This window comes from Trachypithecus francoisi, unplaced genomic scaffold (genome assembly GCF_009764315.1).
Source record: "Trachypithecus francoisi isolate TF-2019V2 unplaced genomic scaffold, Tfra_2.0 Lachesis_group8, whole genome shotgun sequence".
NCBI classification, from domain to species: domain Eukaryota; kingdom Metazoa; phylum Chordata; class Mammalia; order Primates; family Cercopithecidae; genus Trachypithecus; species Trachypithecus francoisi.
In genome coordinates, this window is record NW_022681473.1 from 53,358,022 (window position 1) to 53,377,709 (window position 19,688).

The 19,688-nt window shown below is 38.7% G+C and overlaps 2 protein-coding genes across 4 annotated transcripts in view; one reads left to right on the top strand and one right to left on the bottom strand.

The window, feature by feature from the left end:
- Nucleotides 1–18,183, bottom strand: part of USP47 (ubiquitin specific peptidase 47) — a 117,792-nt gene extending 99,609 nt beyond the window's left edge. Inside the window, exon 1 of one of the 3 annotated variants that reach the window (XM_033205811.1) lies at nucleotides 17,374–18,183. In XM_033205811.1, coding sequence (XP_033061702.1) covers nucleotides 17,374–17,412 — 39 coding nt within the window. In that variant the 5' untranslated portion in view covers nucleotides 17,413–18,183. The remainder of the gene's footprint in view (nucleotides 1–17,373) is intronic. The other 2 variants (XM_033205809.1, XM_033205810.1) reach the window with 2 other exon arrangements.
- On the top strand, nucleotides 13,044–13,674 carry LOC117080623 (60S ribosomal protein L17). The gene has a single exon (XM_033205817.1). It carries the CDS (start codon nucleotides 13,066–13,068, stop codon nucleotides 13,618–13,620), a length of 555 nt encoding a protein of 184 aa, XP_033061708.1. The 5' UTR covers nucleotides 13,044–13,065; the 3' UTR covers nucleotides 13,621–13,674.
- Nucleotides 18,184–19,688: the final 1,505 nt, after the last annotated feature.

The window sequence follows — 19,688 nt, forward strand, 5'->3', positions numbered from 1 at the left end:
CAACAACATAAATGAATCTCAAATGCTTTATGCTAGATGAAAAAATTCCTACCCAAAACGCTACCATACTGTATGATTCCATGTACACGACATTCTGGAAAAGGAAAAACATGAGGTCAGAAAACAGATCAGTGGTTACCAGAGCCTGGAGGAAGGGGAAGGGAACTGATTACAAGAGACAACAGAGAACTTTTTCGAGGTGATGAAGAAACAAAGGAGAATTTTCTGAGATGATGGATATATTCTATATTTTGACTATGGTAGTGGTTGTACAACTGTGTAAGTTTCTCAAAACTTATAAAACTGTATACCTCAAAAGGATGAATTTTTCTATATATAAATAATACCTCAGTAATACTGATTTAAAAAAAAAAAAAAATCTCACTTATGCCCTTTCATTACCTGAGACCCTAAGTAACTTATTGAGTTTCTATGGCCTTTATAGTTTTTCTTACCGAGAAAATAGAGGGGCTATAACATTAGTATTTAACCGTTACCAGTGGAGCATGTCCAGGTTATTGGCGTTTTGAACAAATAATTGGACAAAATGCACTAACAAAGAAAGGAAAAGAATGAAACAACAAGAGCAGAGATGTACTGAAAACCAAAGTACACTACAAAGGGTGGGAACTGCACCAGCAGCAGCTCAAGGGCCTGGATACAGAATCTTCTTGGGTACAAATACCCACTAAAGGTTTCCCATTGGTCACTTGGTATTCACCTCTGGTAAATGAAGTGGTGTCCAATCAGAGGCTGAAGTGAAGCTACAAAGGTCATTCTCCTATGCAAACATCTGATTGGTTGTGGAAAGCAACCAATCAGAGGCTGAAGTGAAGTTACAAAGTCGCACTTCTATGCAAACGAAGATTTGGCCTGCAATCAGTCTGTGCGCCACCAACCAACCAGAGGCTGAAGTGAAGTTACAAAGTTACAAGCCTTTGCAAACGTCTCATTGGTTGCTTTCTGCAACCAACCAGAGGTACTTTCAATTTTCCTTCTGCCACGCAGAAAAGGTAGGGGTCCGAAAAGGGAGTAGCCTCTGGCTCTTTTGTTACTTAAGCATGGAAAGTGAGGGTTTTCCTTTCAATTTAGTTCTAAGAAGTCAGCGTGAAATGGCCTTAAGTTCCCTGAGTCCAGATTCTATTCTCCTGCCTCATAACTACTGCCTCCCTTCCAGTGTTAAAATCATATTACTCAACTGTAGAAACATTTTTGTGTCGTCTACTTTTCCTAGAACTCTTAAAATTACATTTGTGTTGTGTTAATGGTAAATAACTAAAGGTAAATAAATATTTCAAGACATATGAATTTAAAATGTCAAAATTAAAGCAATATTTCTCAGATATATTTTAATAAGGTGTGGTTGTTAAACATAATTTTTCACCAATTCTCTTGTTAACACAAAGTACTATAAATAGACATAAAATAATAGATTATATAAATTGGTGTAAACTTAAAGGCAATACAAGTAAAATACCTAAACACATAAAAGGACAGACACTATAAATGAAGGAAATGTATATAAATTCATTGATAGCTTACTTATATTTACGAAAGCAACATGCTGCATCTTTCTGGAGATGAGTCATACAAAAATTCTACTTATTAATGCAACCTGGAACTAGGTTTATAATCCAGAGCTTCTCTTGATTAAATATTTTATTTTTATTAAATAAATATTATTTGGAGCACTGTGGCTATCCTTAGGAAGATTCCATTAATTCTCAAATTAAAGATATTACTTATGTTGTTCTCAGTTACTGCACTGTGACTGCCACCAACAGTCATCACTGCCTAGCATGGTGTCACCTTTAGCTTGCAGAGCTTCAGCCAAGAAGAGAAGTAAATAGGGAGTTCTCTACACTACAGTTCCTACCAAGCCAAATGCCCACAAAAAAGCCAGTGGTAAAGCACACAGGAAGTAACTAGCTACAAAAGCCACTCACAAGAATATGTTGCATACTAGAAAGGTTAAGAAACCACATCATTATAAGCCTTGTACTGTGGCTCTCAGTGAAAATCAGAAGTTATCAAATGTACACTGAACTTCTCACTTGCAAATTTCCCTTCCAGCATCAGCTGTGAGAACTTCAAAACAGATCTACACTTCCAGAGTGCAGCCCCTGACACTTTTCTAAAGGCAAATGAGGCTTACCTGGTTAGCCTATTTGAAGACACCCACCTTTGTGTTATCCATATCAAATATGTAACAATTATGCCTAAGGACATCCTGCCAAAAAGTCTCGTATGTAGAAAATGTGCTAAAATGTATTATGAAAGGAAATATTTATTCTTAAAAAACAAAAAAGTACCTAATTATGAGATTGCAAATGTGAAAAACAAATGGATGAGAGAATAAGGTATTAGCAAGTTTTTCCCCCACTTTGATTTGTATGCAAATTTTTGGTATTAATGTTGGGGACAAAAAACATTCAAGCAAGTAAAAAATGTTTACATGAACAAGTTTCAGCAACTAAATTTTATAATCATTGTAAACAAATCTTGACTTTTTCTGGGGAAAAAAATATGTTTTGCCCCCTAATGTCTACAAAATAAAAATCTAAACTCTGGGCACACAAAGCCTTTGGAATTTTTAGACACAACCTGCCAGAACCAGGCGTCCCATGCGTCTACACTAAATTTTTTGCCACTTCCTAAAATGCACTACAAACTTTCTTGTTTCGAACACTATTCCTCCTTCTCTACATAATAATCAAGTCAGCCTTTGTGATTACTTCCTCACAGAATCCCCTGGAGAAAGCCGACTGCTCCTCGCTCTATGGTCCCACTTTATTTCCACATTATATATTTGTCTGGTCACCTGTTTGTCTCTTCCATTAGCCTAGACTACAATCTAGAAGTAGGCCAGATTCTTTATTCATCTTTGAATATCTCTGTAGTAGTTCTTATTAGCTACTAACTCAATGTTTAACTGAATGAATTCTATAAAATCAGGAGCCATGGAAATCTACACTAAAAACAATGAAAGTGTATTCATTATTAAATACAAGTAAGTATTTAAAACAAGAAAGGTATCTGTAGTAAACTAGAATGCTTTGGTTGTACTAAAAAATTTCACAGTTTGTAAATGAGGTTCATTATTTTCCTGAAGTTAAACCTATAATCTTACCAAAGGTATCGGATTCACATCTTTATACAGAAAGATTTAAGTTCTAGACCTTTTTCTGAATTATGTCACTTAGCCTTTCTTTAATTTTTCTCTACTAGAAAGCCACTTTAATATAAGCATATTACACTAATATTTGAAAATTATTAGTATAGAAGCAGTCCACTACACAGCATCAAATCTAAAGCATCATCAGAGTACCACTGATAGGGACAGTCTCTTCTATCCATGTCAACTAGTTCTACACCAGAGCTACAGAAAATCAGAATTATCAAACACATCAAGTTCTCTCAGAAACTTTGTCTTAATATGGATCCTGCTTTAAAATTTCACACTGAATCCTACTAAAAAAGAAATGTGTTAATCTAGTGAATTATTTTGACAACCACCTATATAAACCAAACTAATTTTTCTCAGAACCTCATTAGCTTAACTCAAAATTTCTTTTAATACTTTCACTTTGTTATGTGTTCCAACTTTCAAAGCTGTAACAGTAGGTCTTACTTGATCATACAAGAGAACCTGTCAAATCTAACAATAATTTAGGATTAGTGCTATAGACATTAAGATATGTAGCTGAGAGGCTGTAATCAGAACTACAACTTCAAATGACTTGCATAACTAAAATATAAGTTCATTTTCATTTAATCCACAAATATTTGTTGAATAACAACAACGTACAGCACATTGTGATGGCCCCTGGGGGAGGATATAGAAATGAAGGTAATAATAGAAATGATGGTAGTAACAGAAGGTGGTAATACCTAACATCTATTGATAGCTTATTGTGTGCATGACACATTACATGTATTAACTCATTTAATCTTCCCACCAATGCTAGGAGGTAGTTAGAATTATCCTTAATTAACTAAGGTACTGACAAGTTAAGGAATTTCTCCAATGTCAGACAGCTGGTATTTGAACCTAGGGATTCCAGCTGTAGTGTCCTGACTCTGAGGAACCTCCAATCTAATAGAAGGTATTAACTGAAATAACAAATAACTTATAATAAAGAAGCAGAATTTTTCAAATGCCAAAGGTGCTGTAGGATTTTAGAGTTAAGAATATGCAATCAGGTTGAAAGAGGAGAATTTTCAGGCTGGATTTTGCTGGTTGGATAGGATTTTAAGAGCATGTTTTAAAGAACATCAAAACTTGAGACAAAGCTCAGTAATTTTTACAAACACTGTAATCTCTCAACAGCAGGTTATATCAATAACAGTTTTGCATAAATTAAAACATTCATATACATGGACATTTTATGTATGCATGTTTCAGTTTAGTTTCATTAAATGAAAGAAGAGGGCAATTATTCATTCCACACCTAAGGACAAAGTAAATGGAAGTATGCAGTAAGGTACAGAGGACACATTTATTTACTCACACTACAACTACATCCATCCCTTCTTACACTATACCTGTAAAAGCCAGGCTCAGGAAAAAACATATTCTTTAAGAATGTTGATGTGAAAGATCACATCGTTTTTTGTCAGTCATCTGCCATCACTGCCAAGCACAATCATTTTGCCAAATACTTTGTCACAATGGAGAATGTCTGTATGTTAGATTTGAAAATCTGTGTCATAAACCTCGTAACATAATACGCCTCTGCATATCATGCCACCTAAGCATGCTGCCTGAACTGAAGAAGGTCCTTAACACCAAGGAATTTGTTCCAAAAGTAGATGTCTTTTGCAACTTTAATTCACAATAGGTATTTAAATATATATGTAATTCTATGTTTTTTACAACCCCTGTTTTTGATACAATCTTTTCTTTCTAACTTGGGCTATCACCATACCCTACTATTCTTGAGATGCAGAAACTCCTCCTTTCCATTTGGCAAAAAAATTACAGTATCTGGGCACTAAAAGACAAAAAATTTATATGACTAATCCAAAAAAGAGAAAATAGAAGATAGGCAAGAATCCTAATTACTCAAATAGTCGTTTTCATGTAAAATCAAAGTCCACCCACTTAAAACTCCTTAAAAACTGGAGGACAAAAAGAAATACTTCATAGTATTCACTCGGGGAAGGGTACAGAAGTGATACATGAACATGTAACAGCACATCTGGGGAACAGCAACTAATGTAGTGGAATGTGGTTTGTACAAAACTGGCTTGGGGCATGAGACAAAAACATTAAGAATCTCTGGTTAAAGAGGATAGATTGAATATAAGGATTTAGTTCTGATGCCTCCCAGTAAAGAAATTTTTGAAAGACTATTAACCGCAAAGAAACAGAAACATAATTTTAAAAGCTAGAAAACAGAATAAGTGGCAATGACAATTACACCTGGGAAGGCTGAATTCCACATTAGCCTAGAGGAAAGCCAAAGACACCTAGTTTATATCACATTGACATTTAGTACACCAAAAGACCTCTAAACTCCTTGGAGAAGTGTTGGGGCAAGGAAAACATAAGATGGGCTGAAGCATTATGTGGTGTTGGAAAGTAAGGAAGTGAGTGCTCAAAAAGCAAAGATGAGTACAGAAGCCCACCAGAAAAAGTGCCCCCTAGCCAAAATTGGAACAGCTTGATCAACAAATAAATGACAGAAAACTGGATTATAATCCAAAGAATAAAATAAATATCCATAAGTCCATACTGATATAAATAAATAAGTAAATAAACGGAGGGAGGGACAAATTCTCCTCGCAGAAGAATTTCAATTAATAAATGTAGAAATAATGGCAGAAATAGAAAATCACTATTATTAAGCCTCAGTAATAATTGCTGCAGACAAGATCACAGATAGATGATAAAATTAGTGGGCAGAAATTTAGGGGGAAACAGGATATCTGCATGGTCTCAAAGAATTTGATTTTTAAAAGCTATTTTATTTTTAAAATTTGACTTGCCTGGTTGAATAACTTTAAATCAAAGTATTTAATAATTATTACACGGGAAAATAGTCAATTCACAGTGGAGAAACCTAGCAGACACCCTCTTACCCAAGTGATCAAGGGTAACATCATCAGTAGTACATATCGGCATCATGCCCACGCCCCTACATCATAATGCACTGAAAGGAACACATCCCGTCTGTGATAATCCTTCTTTTCAATTCATAACCTCAATCTATTCCTGAGAGAGCATCCACAAACCCAAATTGAGAGCCATTCTACAAAATAACTGACCAGTATTCTTCAAAAGTGTCAAGATCTTGAAAATGAAGACTGAAAAATTATCACAGATAAAAGGAAACTAGGAGATATAAGTAAATGCCATGTGGTATCCTAAATTTGGATCTTGAAACAAACAAAAACTATGAGTGGGAAAATTGGTAAAATCTGAATAAATTCTGTAGTATAGTTAATTTCTTACTTCTGATCATTGTTCTATGGTTATATAAGATGTTAAGATAAAAAGAAGCTGGGTGAAGAGTATATGGAAACTTTGTACTCTTTCTGCAATTCTTGTGTAAATACATTAAAGCAAACAAAAAATAAACTAAGGGGCTCAGGAACTGGAAGTTTCAGACACTCTGGGAGTGAGAGTGGAGTCCAAACTAGAACTGACTGAAATCTAATAAGTAGTGAAAACCCCCAGACCACCTCTTCTACTCTTCAGCCCCTTCTGATAAAAGACTAAACAATCCCTAGAGAGCATATAACAGGATATATCTAGACTAGAGGACAATATGCTCAATTGAATTTGAAGGGTGCCATAATGAAAACTGGGGAATTAGGTTAATCTGCATGCTTAAAGATGAGACCCATGTCCCCTCTTCCTACTCAGCTCTCAAGCTTGTTCTCTCCTGGCAAAAGATGAGAAATTTTGTCTGGGAAAACAATCCAGCACAAGAGAAAAGATGTGTCACTGGGTGCCCTGGTCTAAATGCCTATGTCTCTTCACCCCAAAATTCACATGTTGAACCCTACTTAACAATATGATATTAGGAAGTGGGATCTTTGGATGGTGACTGGATCAAGAGGGCAGAGCCCTCATAAATGAGATTAGCGCCCTTGTAAAAGAGGCTCCAGAGAGCTTCCTTGTCTCCTTTCACCATGTGAGGACACAGCGAGACGGTGCTACTCCGTGAACCAGAAAGCAGGCCTTCACCAGACACCAAATCTGCTGGCACCTTTATCTTGGACTTCCCAGCCTCACTCACAGGAACTGTGAAAAATAAATTTCTGTGGATTACAAGCCACCCAGTTTATGATATTTTGTTTTTGCAGTCCAAATGGACTAAGACTAGGAGTCTGCAAGGAAATCATCCAGATTTACCATCCTACAGAGAAAACCACAATCACACAAAAGTACAGCTTCCATTCAGCCTAGGGCCTCTCTCTTAAATAAGCACAGACTTCCAAGGATCATGAGACATCTAAGGAAAGCAACAAATATAAAAGATAAAGACCAAAGCAAACAAACAGAAAAAGGAAATTTGGAAGAAAAAGAATATGCAGACAAAAAAAAAAAAAAAAACTACCAATATTTCCTAAGAGAGATAAGACGCTGCATCCATAAAACAAATACAGGATTTTTTTTTTCAAAAAAAGGAATGGAAACTATACATATGATAGCAGGAATAAGGACTTAGTAGAAGAACTGGAAGACAAAGTTGAGAAAAATCTCCCAGAAAGCAAAGAAAAAAACATAAAGAAATGAAAACAGACAAGAAAATTAGAGAAACCCATCAGTAGGCCCAACATCTAACAATAGGAATTCAAAAGAGAGAGGAGAGATAAAACGAAGGAGAGGAAATCAAAGAAATAAAGGAAAATTTATAGAATTTATGAGATAAATTCCAGATTGAACAGGAGTAACAGAATGAATTTTAAAAACACACATATCTAACTACATAATACAAGAATTTCAGAACTCTGGGGACAAAGATTCTCTCTCCAGCTTGCAAAGAGAAAAAAAGAAAGTTTCAATATAGTTGAAAAGGATCTTCTAAGCATCTGATCTCAACATCACAGAAAAATAGAAGACAATAGAGCAATGCCTTCAAAATTCTGAGAAAAAATTATTTCTGACTCAGAGTTCTCTGCCTAGTCAAACTATCCATAAAACAAGAGGGGAGAAAAAACATTTACAGACAGGTATAGTCTTGAAAAAATTCTATCCCATCCAGAAAACAATTTAAAGTGGCCCTTCAAAATGAGAACGTAAACAAAGACAGCCAAAGATACCAGATACAGAAACAGGGGCTCCAAAACAAGACAGAACTGAGAGAATCATTAAGATGACAGTAAAGCAAGTCCAAGACAACAGCTGCACAAAAGTTCTAGCTTTAACGAGTTCAAACTGGAGCAGGTCAGAGGGCCTGGGAAAGAGCTTCTCACGAAGTCAAAATTGGTAGGTTTGAAGATAAGCCATCATACACTTGAGAGATAGTTTGGACTAAATCAGGGTTTCTCAACAACAGTTCTATTGACATTGCGGGCCTTGTAATTCTTGGTTACAGGAGTCTGTCCTGTGCAGTGCATAAGAATACCTGGCAGCATACCTGGCTTCTACCCACTAGATGTCAGTAGCACAAACCTACACTCTCCTCCGCTCTCCCAACATTGTCAAATGTCCTCTGGCGTGAAAATGGGCCCCAACTGACAACCACTTCACTAATTTAATAAGTATACAGAAAACTAAGCAAAGCAAAATTGTTAAAAATTACTAACTCTGGCCTGGCTAACATGGTGAAAATGGAGTCATTCTAAACTTTGAAATACTGATGTATCCAGGCTGGGTATGGTGGCTCACACCTGTAGCCCTAGGACTTTGGGGAGGCTCAGGCAGGAGGATTGCTTAAGCCCAGGAGTTTAAGACCAGTTTGTGCAATAATAGTGAGACCCCATTTCTACGAAATACTGATGTATCCAAACAACTTGCAGTATGACAATATTGGGAGTACTGGGCAGGGGTAAAAAGTGTGTTTGTGTGTTGCTGGGGATAGTGGTAAACCCTCATTTTTACTTAAACTGAAAAATACCTTAAACTGAAAAATCAAGAAGTAACACTATAAAAACGCTAGTTTCGGCTGCGCATGGTGGCTCACACCTGTAATCCCAGCACTTTGGGAGGCCGAGGCGGGTGGACCACAAGGTCGAGATCAAGACAATCCTGGCTAACACTGTGAAACCCCGTCTCTACTAAAAATAAAAAAAATAGCCAGGTGTGGTGGCGCATGCCTGTAGTCCCAGCTACTCGGGAGACTGAGGCAGGAGAATCATTTGAACCTGGGAGGCGGAGGTTGCAATGAGCTGGTGTCATGCCACTGCACTCCAGCCTGGGTGACAGAGTGAGACTCCATCTCAAAAAAACAAAAAACAACAACAAAAAGAAACGCTCGTTTCAAATATGGAAGTATCAAAAGCCTGAAATGATGGGAAATTTGCAGAGACCTACTGTTTTTATAAATACAGTCATGTGCCATATAAAGACATTTTGGTCAACAGTGAATCACAAATATGACAGTGGTCCCGCAAGATTATAAATACCATATTTTTACTGTACCTTCTGTATATGTGAACACACAAAGACTTATGCTGTATTACAACTGCCTACAGTGTTCCACACAGTAACATGCTGTACAGGTCTCTAGCCTAGGAGCAATAGGCTATGCCATATAGCCTAGGTGTGTAGTAGGCTAAAGCATCTAGGTTTATGCAAGCATATTGTATCATGTTCAGATGATGTCTAATGATGCATTTCTCAGAATAGATCCTCGTCATTAAGTGACAAGTGACTGTAGTTCTGCAGAGCTATTTAACTCTTATAAATATGTGCATGTATTAAATATAACTTCGATAAAAATACATTTAAAAAATCAACTGAGTCCATATTATCAAGGACTTTCCCACTGGTTAAAGCTACCTTGATTTAGAATCAAACAGCTATGTAACTTTGAGCAAGTTACTTAACATCTTTAAGCCTAGTTTCTTCATGTGTAAAATGGATAATGAAGAATAATAGCTAATACTATCACACTGTCAAATGAGATAATATATGTAAACTGGTTAGCACAGTGTCTAGCACATACTGTTTACAAATAGTACCTATCATTCAAATTGCAATCAGAGGGTAATAATTATAAACTTTAAAACAGGTAAATCTTAATCTCATCTGTTTTGGTAAGTAACCCTGGCAGTTGTGGGGAGGATGGTTAGGAAAGGAAAGGCCTTGGAAGCAGAGTGACCAATTAGAAAGGTCACATTGGAGAAAATACAATAATTAGACAAAGGCAGAGCCATGGAGAGAAAGATAAGGACACAGAAATATTTTCTTTCTTTCTTTCTTTTTTTTTTTTTTGTTGAGACGGAGTCTCGCTCTGTCCCCCAGGCTGGAGTGCAGTGGCGCAATCTCAGCTCACTGCAAGCTCTGCATTCCGGGTTTATGCCATTCTCCTGCCTTAGCCTCCCGAGTAGCTGGGACTACAGGCGCCTGCCACCTCGCCCGGCTAGTTTTTTTTTGTATTTTTTTAGTAGAGACGGGGTTTAACCGTGTTAGTCAGGATGGTCTCGATCTCCTGACCTCATGATCCGCCTGTCTCGGCCTCCCAAAGTGCTGGGATTACAGGCTTTAGCCACCGCGCCCGGCCCACAGAAATATTTTCTAAGTGGTGAACTACATGTGAGAAAAAGGAAAAGAGAGGAGTCAAAAACTGTTCTAACTTAAGCATATAAATAGATGGCGATAACACTAACTGAAACAGGAGAACACCAAGAATTGGGTTGCGAGAAGGGAAGGAGAAATAAGCTTGATATTACCTATATTTAATTTGTGGGTCCTAGAGTACAACCAAGTAGAGATATCCAGCATGCAAGTGGAAATCTGAATCTAGAAGGGCTCAGGGCTGGAGATATAAATGTGTAAATCACAATCAAAGGTTGAAGTTATACAAGTGGATCCGATTACTCAAGGCAAATATACAGAGTAAGAGGAGAGGGGAAATAGGAAAACTGTGAGCACAAAAAAATTAACAACACTATGTAAATACCCCCGAAACTACAATCAGATCATCTCAATTTCTGTTTTTGAAAATAATATACATGCTCATTTTTAAATATGAAAGTCTAAATATATATCCCAATAATCCAGACATCCAGAAATAGCAACTCTTAATATTAGTGTATTCCTTCTGATCTTTCAATGCATATAACCCTAAATTGTTCATTTTTTCCTCAACAAAATTAGAATCATATACAACTCTGCATTCAGCTTTGCTTTCATTCATTAAATGAGCATTTCCAATGATATCTAAAATACTGACTTTTATTAAACACTCCAATTTGTTTACAACCCTGGCAGGTATAACTTGACAAACTTGTCTCTTACTAGTAAGAGAGACTCAACATCTGACATTTAAGAAAAAGGCTCATTTTAAAAGAATCAGTAAAATCAAAAAGGACAATTGCAGCATATTTCCTCAGGTAATTTAATTTAGGAAAAATAAAATTAAAAGAACATGCATTTGATATGTTCTATAAAAGATACTGATGAATGGATTTTATAAGAAGTCAGACAATAGAAATAAAAACAAGTTGTTTTTGCTATCAATATGTCTTATATATGTACTCTGAGGTTGCTGTGAAGCTCAAATGAGTTAATACAAAGAACAACCAACAGTATCTGGTATATAAATAAATGCTCAATAAATACTGGCTATTACTATCATCATCATCATTAGATGCCAAAACCAGTTCCAGACAGAAGTAGTGATTGCATGAAAGACAGGAGAAAAAAAATCCAGAGATAAAGAATTTACATTTCTACTCTTTTTCCTTCATTTTTTCCATTTTCTCTGGATTTACAGAGTCCATGAGCACTACTTTAAGTACTGCAGTTTAAGTATTATTTTTAAAGCATCAGTAAATGTGTACCTTATCCTTGATTATTCTATAAGATACTTGAGAGAACAAATTTTTCTATTCTCAGTTTTTCCTATTTGGCAGAATACAGTAAGATGCACAGTGAGTACTCAATGAATATTAATGACACACATCCTTATAAGAAAACAGAATAACAAAATAGCAACCAAACAATAATTAAACTTGGGATGATATTAAAAGAGACCTCAAAGCCGAAATCAATATACTACAATTAAAAGACATATAGCAGAATGAAACAGGTGAAAAGCTTTGTTCTTCACCACAATGAAGACATCACTCTCTTTGCTCTTTCTGGGTACAACAATTTAGGAAGAATACTAAAAACCCTTGATTATGTCCAAAAGAAAGGAACTAACAAACAGTTAAAGAACTGAGGATGCTCAGACTCAGAACAGAAGAGGTTAGTTCTCGTGCTGCCCTCTTCCATCTTCAATGATGAGAAAAACTATCCAATGGGAAATGCTTTAATATTTCTGTAAGGCAACTATCAAAAGATGGCAGCTATAGAGATCTAGACTTCTCTCAACTCAAAAACTTAAAAAATAACAGATCTCTTCTAAGACAAAGATGTTATCAAAGATTAGTCATGAAAGTATGTATTAAAGCAAAAGTTGGAAAATAGTTTGCCAATGATGCTGTGGAAAACCTCCAAGGACAGGATAATTGGTTAGAATGCTAAATTTGCTTACAACCCTGTCACCACACCAACGAATATTTACTGAATATCTGCTCCAGGAAAGACGCTGTCTTAAACCTATAATACAAACCTACAAAAACGAAAAACAAAGAAAGAGAAACACACACAGTCTTTCTTGTCAAGAAATTCACAACAAATAACATATAAAATGTAGATTACAGTTTCAGATCATAATAGATGTCACCAAGCACCATCTTGTAATTGCCAAATGAATTCTATTACATAAAGGTCTTCTAAGAGGGAGAAATCTCTAAGGTTAAAATGGTCAGAAAAGGCTATTTAGAATAACTGAGATATGAGGCACTTATGGAAAAATGTGTATGAAGGTTTTGAACAGGAAGGAGGGGACAGCACAAATAGAAGCAAAATGCAGAAGCGGCCTGAGGTAATCTGGGAAAATGGTTCGCTATTCACTTGACCCGGAGAACCCCACGAAATCATGCAAATCAAGAGGTTCCAATCTTCGTGTTCACTTTAAGAACACTCGTGAAACTGCCCAGGCCATCAAGGGTATGCATATTCGAAAAGCCACGAAGTATCTGAAAGATGTCACTTTACAGAAACAGTGTGTACCATTCCGACGTTACAATGGTGGAGTTGGCAGGTGTGCCCAGGCCAAGCAGTGGGGCTGGACACAAGGTCGATGGCCCAAAAAGAGTGCTGAATTTTTGCTGCACATGCTTAAAAATGCAGAGAGTAATGCTGAACTTAAGGGTTTAGATGTAGATTCTCTGGTCATCGAGCATATCCAAGTGAACAAAGCACCTAAAATGCGCCGACGGACCTACAGAGCTCATGGTCGGATTAACCCATACATGAGCTCTCCCTGCCACATTGAGATGATCCTTACTGAAAAGGAACAGATTGTTCCTAAACCAGAAGAGGAGGTTGCCCAGAAGAAAAAGATATCCCAGAAGAAACTGAAGAAACAAAAACTTATGGCACGGGAGTAAATTCAGCATTAAAATAAATGTAATTTAAAGGAAAAAAAAAAAAAAAAAAAAAAAGAAGCGAAATGCAAGTTAGAGAGAAACCTGTTTGACTACATTAAAAACCTGTTTCATGGGAGAAGAGATAAGCTGGAAGGACAGGTTATGGCCAGAATCAATTGTACTGGGCCTTGAATACCAACCTAAGTAATTTCAAATTTATCCTGCATAGAGTCTCTGTAGCAACTACTCATCTCCGCTGTCGTAGCAATACAAAAAAACTAAATAAATAGCATAGCTGTTCCAAGACTAAAATTTGAATTGCATATTATTTTCATGTGTCACAGACTATTATAATTCTTTTGACTTTTTTTCTTCAACAATTTGAAAATGTAAAACTCATTCTTAACTCACGGGCCATACAAAAACAGGCTATGAACTGATCTGGACCACTGGCCGTGGTTTGCCAATGCCTGTACTACACTAAGCTGTCTTCTTCAAGAGTCCTCTAAAGGTACATTTGTCCTTGAGTTTCAGGGACCAAAATATATTATTCACTGAACAACTATACACATCAACACATGCATGCACACATGCCCACATCTAACCAAAATCTAAATCTAGTTAGGGGTCAGAGGTTCCCTATACAAAGGTCCTCAAAAAAAAAAAAAAAAAAAAAAAAAAAAAATCTTTAGATTGATAATAAGTCATTAAAATAAATGCAACAAATTTTTTAATTTGCCATTTATTTTCACATGGTATATATACTTAGAGTTACAAACTCTTCTTACAGAGCCTCTAAATTACATGGAGGGCTCTGTAAAATAGAGTATAATCAAGGAAATAGTAGCAGAGGACGTGAGTTCTAGCACTAGGTCTGCCATTTATTCATTATTTGACCCTGAACAAGTCACTTTCAATCTTCCGGGCCTAATTCCCTCAACTGTAAAGTGGAGGGTAACTTAGATGATGATTATGCTTTCTCTTAGCTCTAGCACTGTATGATTCTACTACTACTTAAAAGGACCTGTCCGGGAGCTTCAAGGATCACAGAAAAGTGCTAATTAAGAATACAAAAGCCGGGCGCGGTGGCTCACGCCTGTAATCCCAGTACTTTGGGAGGCCGAGGCGGGCGGATCACGAGGTCAGGAGATCAAGACCATCCTGGCTAACACGGTGAAACCCCGTCTTTACTAAAAATACAAAAAATTAGCCGGGCGAGGTGGCGGCGCCTGTAGTCCCAGCTACTCGGGAGGCTGAGGCAGGAGAATGGCGTGAACCCGGGAGGCGGAGCTTGCAGTGAGCTGAGATCGCGCCACCGCACTCCAGCCTGGGGGAAAGAGCGAGCCTCCGTCTCAAAAAAAAAAAAAAAAAAAAAAATACAAAAAAGATGAGAAAGGCCTTGACTAAATGAGTGGGCAGATAGGACAAACAGGTGGGAAAATGACCAGAAAAGTGGAGTACCACTAAAATAAAGAAATTGTTTTTTAAAAAACTATCAAATCCTGCAGAGAATTCAAAGAGCAGAAGAGGCAAGAAAAAAAAAAAGCCAAAGATTTTGGTCATTTAAGAGATAACTGGTGACTTTCAGAAAGTTTCCAGTAATCCAGAAGCAAATATGGAAGTGGAGGCAATCACTTTAACAAAGAATGAGTGTGGCCATCAAAGAAGAAAAAGCTAGTTGGCTAGCTATAAAAGGTAAGAACCACAGATTATGCTTCCAGGAATCATGAAAGGAACCAGGGAAAAAGAAGACTAAAGATGAGACTAAGGAATAGACAATAAAGGCATATGGTCCATAAAAAGTAGAAAGGAGGGGGAAAAAAGTTGCGATGAATGTAAAGCCTCAGGGAAGGGATTTAGTCTTAAAGGACAGGCATTTAATCTTTAAACTTTCATTGCTGCTATCACTTTTTACACAACAGATGTTTCTACAACGCTCGGTATCTATTATTCTATCATGTTTTCTATAAATCAAGTTAATAGGGAAATAAATCTAATGTTGGGTTTTTTTTTTTTTTTTTTTTTTGAGGCGGAGTCTCGCTCTGTCGCCCAGGCTAGAGTGCAGCGGCGCAATCTCGGCTCACTGCAAGCTCCGCCTCCCGGGTTCACGCCATTCTCCTGCCTCAGCCTCCCGAGTAGCTGGGACTAGAGGCGCCCGCCACCTCGCCCGGCTAGTTTTTTTTTGTATTTTTAGTAGAGACGGGGTTTCACCATGTTAGCCAGGATGGTCTCGATCTCCTGACCTCGTGATCCGCCCGTCTCGGCCTCCCAAAGTGCTGGGATTACAGGCTTGAGCCACCGCACCCGGCATGTTGGGTTTTCTTTTTAAAGCAGAGTTCCAACTATATGATATTTTTCTAACGGTCAAAAAAATTGAGAAAGAATATTTTTATAAAAATGAAAACCAGCAATATGAAGCTCTAAAACGAAATACATATTTACACCTTTCTTACAGCACCTATCACTTCCTTCCTTGCATAATTACTTATGTGGTAAAGTACCTAGTCCCTAATTGGAGTTCAACAAACACTAGTGTTCACTTTCTTAGTAGCTCAGAAAGTTCCCAAGGCAAGAATTCTGATTAACTCATCTGCTTATCTGCTTTGCACAGAGTTGGTGACGCTTGATGAACACTCTCTGCCTTTTACAAAAATCGTCCTTGCAAAACAACTATCACTGTCCATCTGACAAAGCTGGGAAAATACCTGTATCATACAGGTACATGACTCCAATAATATCACCTTTGCATGGTGTCAGTGCTTGCTTAAGTAGCAAAGAATTGCTACAAAACAAGTAAAACAGGCACAAAAAAATTTAAGAATCTGTAATGATCACTCATAAATTTCAAGATTCCACATAGCTAATTTCAATCCAACACTTGTCTCTATTTAAGGTATATGATAAATAAAAATCCAAAGCATTAGCCTGATGATCAGCCAGTTAAAAATACACGTTTGAATACGCCGAAGATATTTATAAAGCCAACAGAGATACTATTAATATATTGAAATTCGCTAGCCAGTGCTGGATTCTACCCTTAATCTTCTACTACTATTCAAGAGAACCCAACTAGTCAAGGCTTCTCGTATCACTTGCTTTTAAGAATTTAAGAAGTCACTCAAATTGGCATACACAACCCAACCTCAAAAAGAAAAAAAGAGTTCAGCTCTCCATATGGTAATGTTCTCCTATCTCCTTCCTTTACATTAATGTCCCATGTACTACTTTTCCACGATCTTCAGTAGGCCTCATTTAAACAGGCCAATAGTACTACCAAGTAACAGGAGTTGAAAAAAAGTCGTAACAGTTAAGTCTGCCCTCCCACAGATCTCACTTGGGTGTAGATTTCACAAGCGCTGAAAGCTATACGCTGCCACTGTCAAACCCTGAAGCCGCACCGTCACCCTGCCGTGCCCATAGGCAACTGTTCCAGAATGTTTTCTTTGAAATGATCTCTCTCGGCTCGACACGTTAAACAAGAACTTAAAAGGCCACCTTCTCCCCTAAAGTAGAACCTGATTCCTTCCCGTCCGCTCCTTTATTCGTCCAGCCCCATAAAACCCGAGGCAGGAGGTCCGCTCCCCGACCCCTAGAGCCAGCGGGTCTCCCAACTGCTCGCCGCACCCACCGTCCACCCCCGACTGCCTCATGCCTCCTCCTTCCCCCACAGCCGAGCCTGCACCCCGGCCGGGCCCGCAGCCGAACCCCGGCCCGGGCCTGCGTTGCCGGGAGCGGCCGCAGGCCTCAGGCCTAACCTCCTGTGGGGCCCCTCACCTCTTTCGGGACCAGTTGGTTCTCCTCGCCGGGCACCATCGCTGACTCCGGCCGCTCCTCTCCGCCCTGCCGGGGGAGGGTGGAGGGTGGCGGCGGCTCGCTAGCTCAAGAGAGAATGGCAACGGCAGTCATCCTCTCCGCCGCCTGCGCTCCAGCAATCGCGGAGGCCTCACCCTGGGCCTCAGACACCAGCGCGCAGACACCGACCCAGGGCTCCTCCGCCGCCGCCGCCGCCGCCGCCGCCGCTACCACCGCCGCCTTCGTCGTCGGCCCCTCCCCCAGCCCGCTGCAATCAATGGAAAAATGGCGGCGGCCGCTCTCGCGAGAATTCGGCCCGTCGGGCTTCAAGCCCGGCGCCTGGCACCCGAGGTGGCCGGCACTTGTCGCTCGCTTCTAGTCACCTCGGCTCTTCCTCAGCCCCGGGAAGTACAGAATTGGCAAGACAGCCATGCAAACGCTTTTCGTTAGAGGAGAGCTGGACGTTCCATCTCGGGACTCCCTCTGCCGGCCGGGGAAGGACCAGGCCCACTGTCCTCCCTGCTTTCTGGGGCTCTTCCGATTCTGCCCAGCAGGGAAAGATCAGCCGAAAGTTCCTTCTCTGACCCTAGCAACTCATACCCTTCTGGCTTCCCGTTAGCAAAGCGCCTGGACGTCATCCCCTCTTCAGATACCCCAGGCTTCGTCCTGGTAGAGACACCACCGCGGGTCACCTCCCGGCCCCCGCGCTTAGACACGGCTCTGGCCCTTCCAGTCGGAATGAACGGCGTTTTATTTGCTCCCGTTCACTCTCCTGACGTTCTTTTCCCCTCTCCCCACCCTCCTTCTCAACGGCCCCCAGCTGGAGGGACCTCAGGGGCCACCCCCTGCTGGGGGAGGCAGCCACCCCTTCCCTTATGAAGCGGTGTCCTCACCGCCCGCCCCCCGCAACTACATTGGAGAGGCGCTCCCCTGCCCCCTTCCACAGAACTTCCTTCTCCATCAGGGCCAAGTCTGAGACTGAGCTAGCCTCCAAGAGTAGAGCTGCGTATGCTTCAACCTGTGATCTCCGTTAACGTTTTTGGAGAACTTTAATCTTCTCCAGCAGTAAGCATGGTGCTTTGTGTTATACTAAACAAAGTTTGCTGTAGTCATTTTTCCAAATCCTACTTCCATTATGGAGACTCAGCGGGGCTCCTTCATGAAGACTTTTATGGATGCAGTGATCTTACAGCGTGCTGAGATAATATAATCTTGTCATGTTCCTAACACCCACAGCATTAACTGCCTGCACTTGTGTTCTCCAAACTTTTTTTTATTGTAATCCCGTTACCAAAAAAAAACATATACTTATATAAGTTTTATACGTGTCCTTCTGTGTGCGGAATTACAAAACATTTGTAAAATGTAAAAAGGCTAAGACAAAGATGAAATAAACATTTAAAATAACTGAGTTATTTTCCATATTAATGGTATAAAAATCTTTGTTATTCCCACTAAAAATATTTAGGGAAATCAATATGACTGACTAAGTTACATTAATTTTAAAAATCTTTAATACTTCGTGAAATAGTTATTAAAATGTCTGATTCAACGTCAAGTTACTTCTGTACTTGGTTTTAATGACTGTCATAAGCTGAAAAAAAGGGTAACTCACAAAGATGTAGATCCTAAAGGAAGAAGTACATCCTTGGCCATTCTTTCTAATGCATGTTTAGAAAGATTAAAAAAAAAAAAAGTTTCATTTTTATCCATTCCATCCACCAACCATGCAAAGGTTTTTACTGAAATTCAACTAGTAGTGTTCCATCTTTCCTGACATCAACCAGAAGACGTTGCATTTTTATATTTTTACAAATGATTCAAAGCTCTTTGGAATAAATTGCTTAGAAGATTTTTAAGAGGTTGAAAATTTCTGTCTTCAAGTTTTAAGCATTCATGTATGAGTTTTGAGGGGTTATAGATCTTGTCTTTAAGGTTTTGATATTTTGATTATCATGGATTAAGATGAATTTTGACTTTTTAAAATATTGCATTAAGATTAGTTGTCTTGATTATTGAATTTTTGGCACCACCCCTTAAATTTTGTGCCCAGGGTGAATGGTTTTCACCTTGAAAACCATTTGCTTCACCATAGTTCCAGCCTTGGGTGGCTCACATATATCATTTTTGCATCAAAATCACATGATGGAAATATTTCCAAACTTCTATTTTCAAAATGTCATCCCATGACTTCGTAAGGTGTCTTCTGAAGTGCTGGCCAGTGCTGTGGTGCTCACACTAGAAGTAGAAATGTCATCTGTCATCATCTTTTTTGCTTATGCTTGCAGTATTGTTTC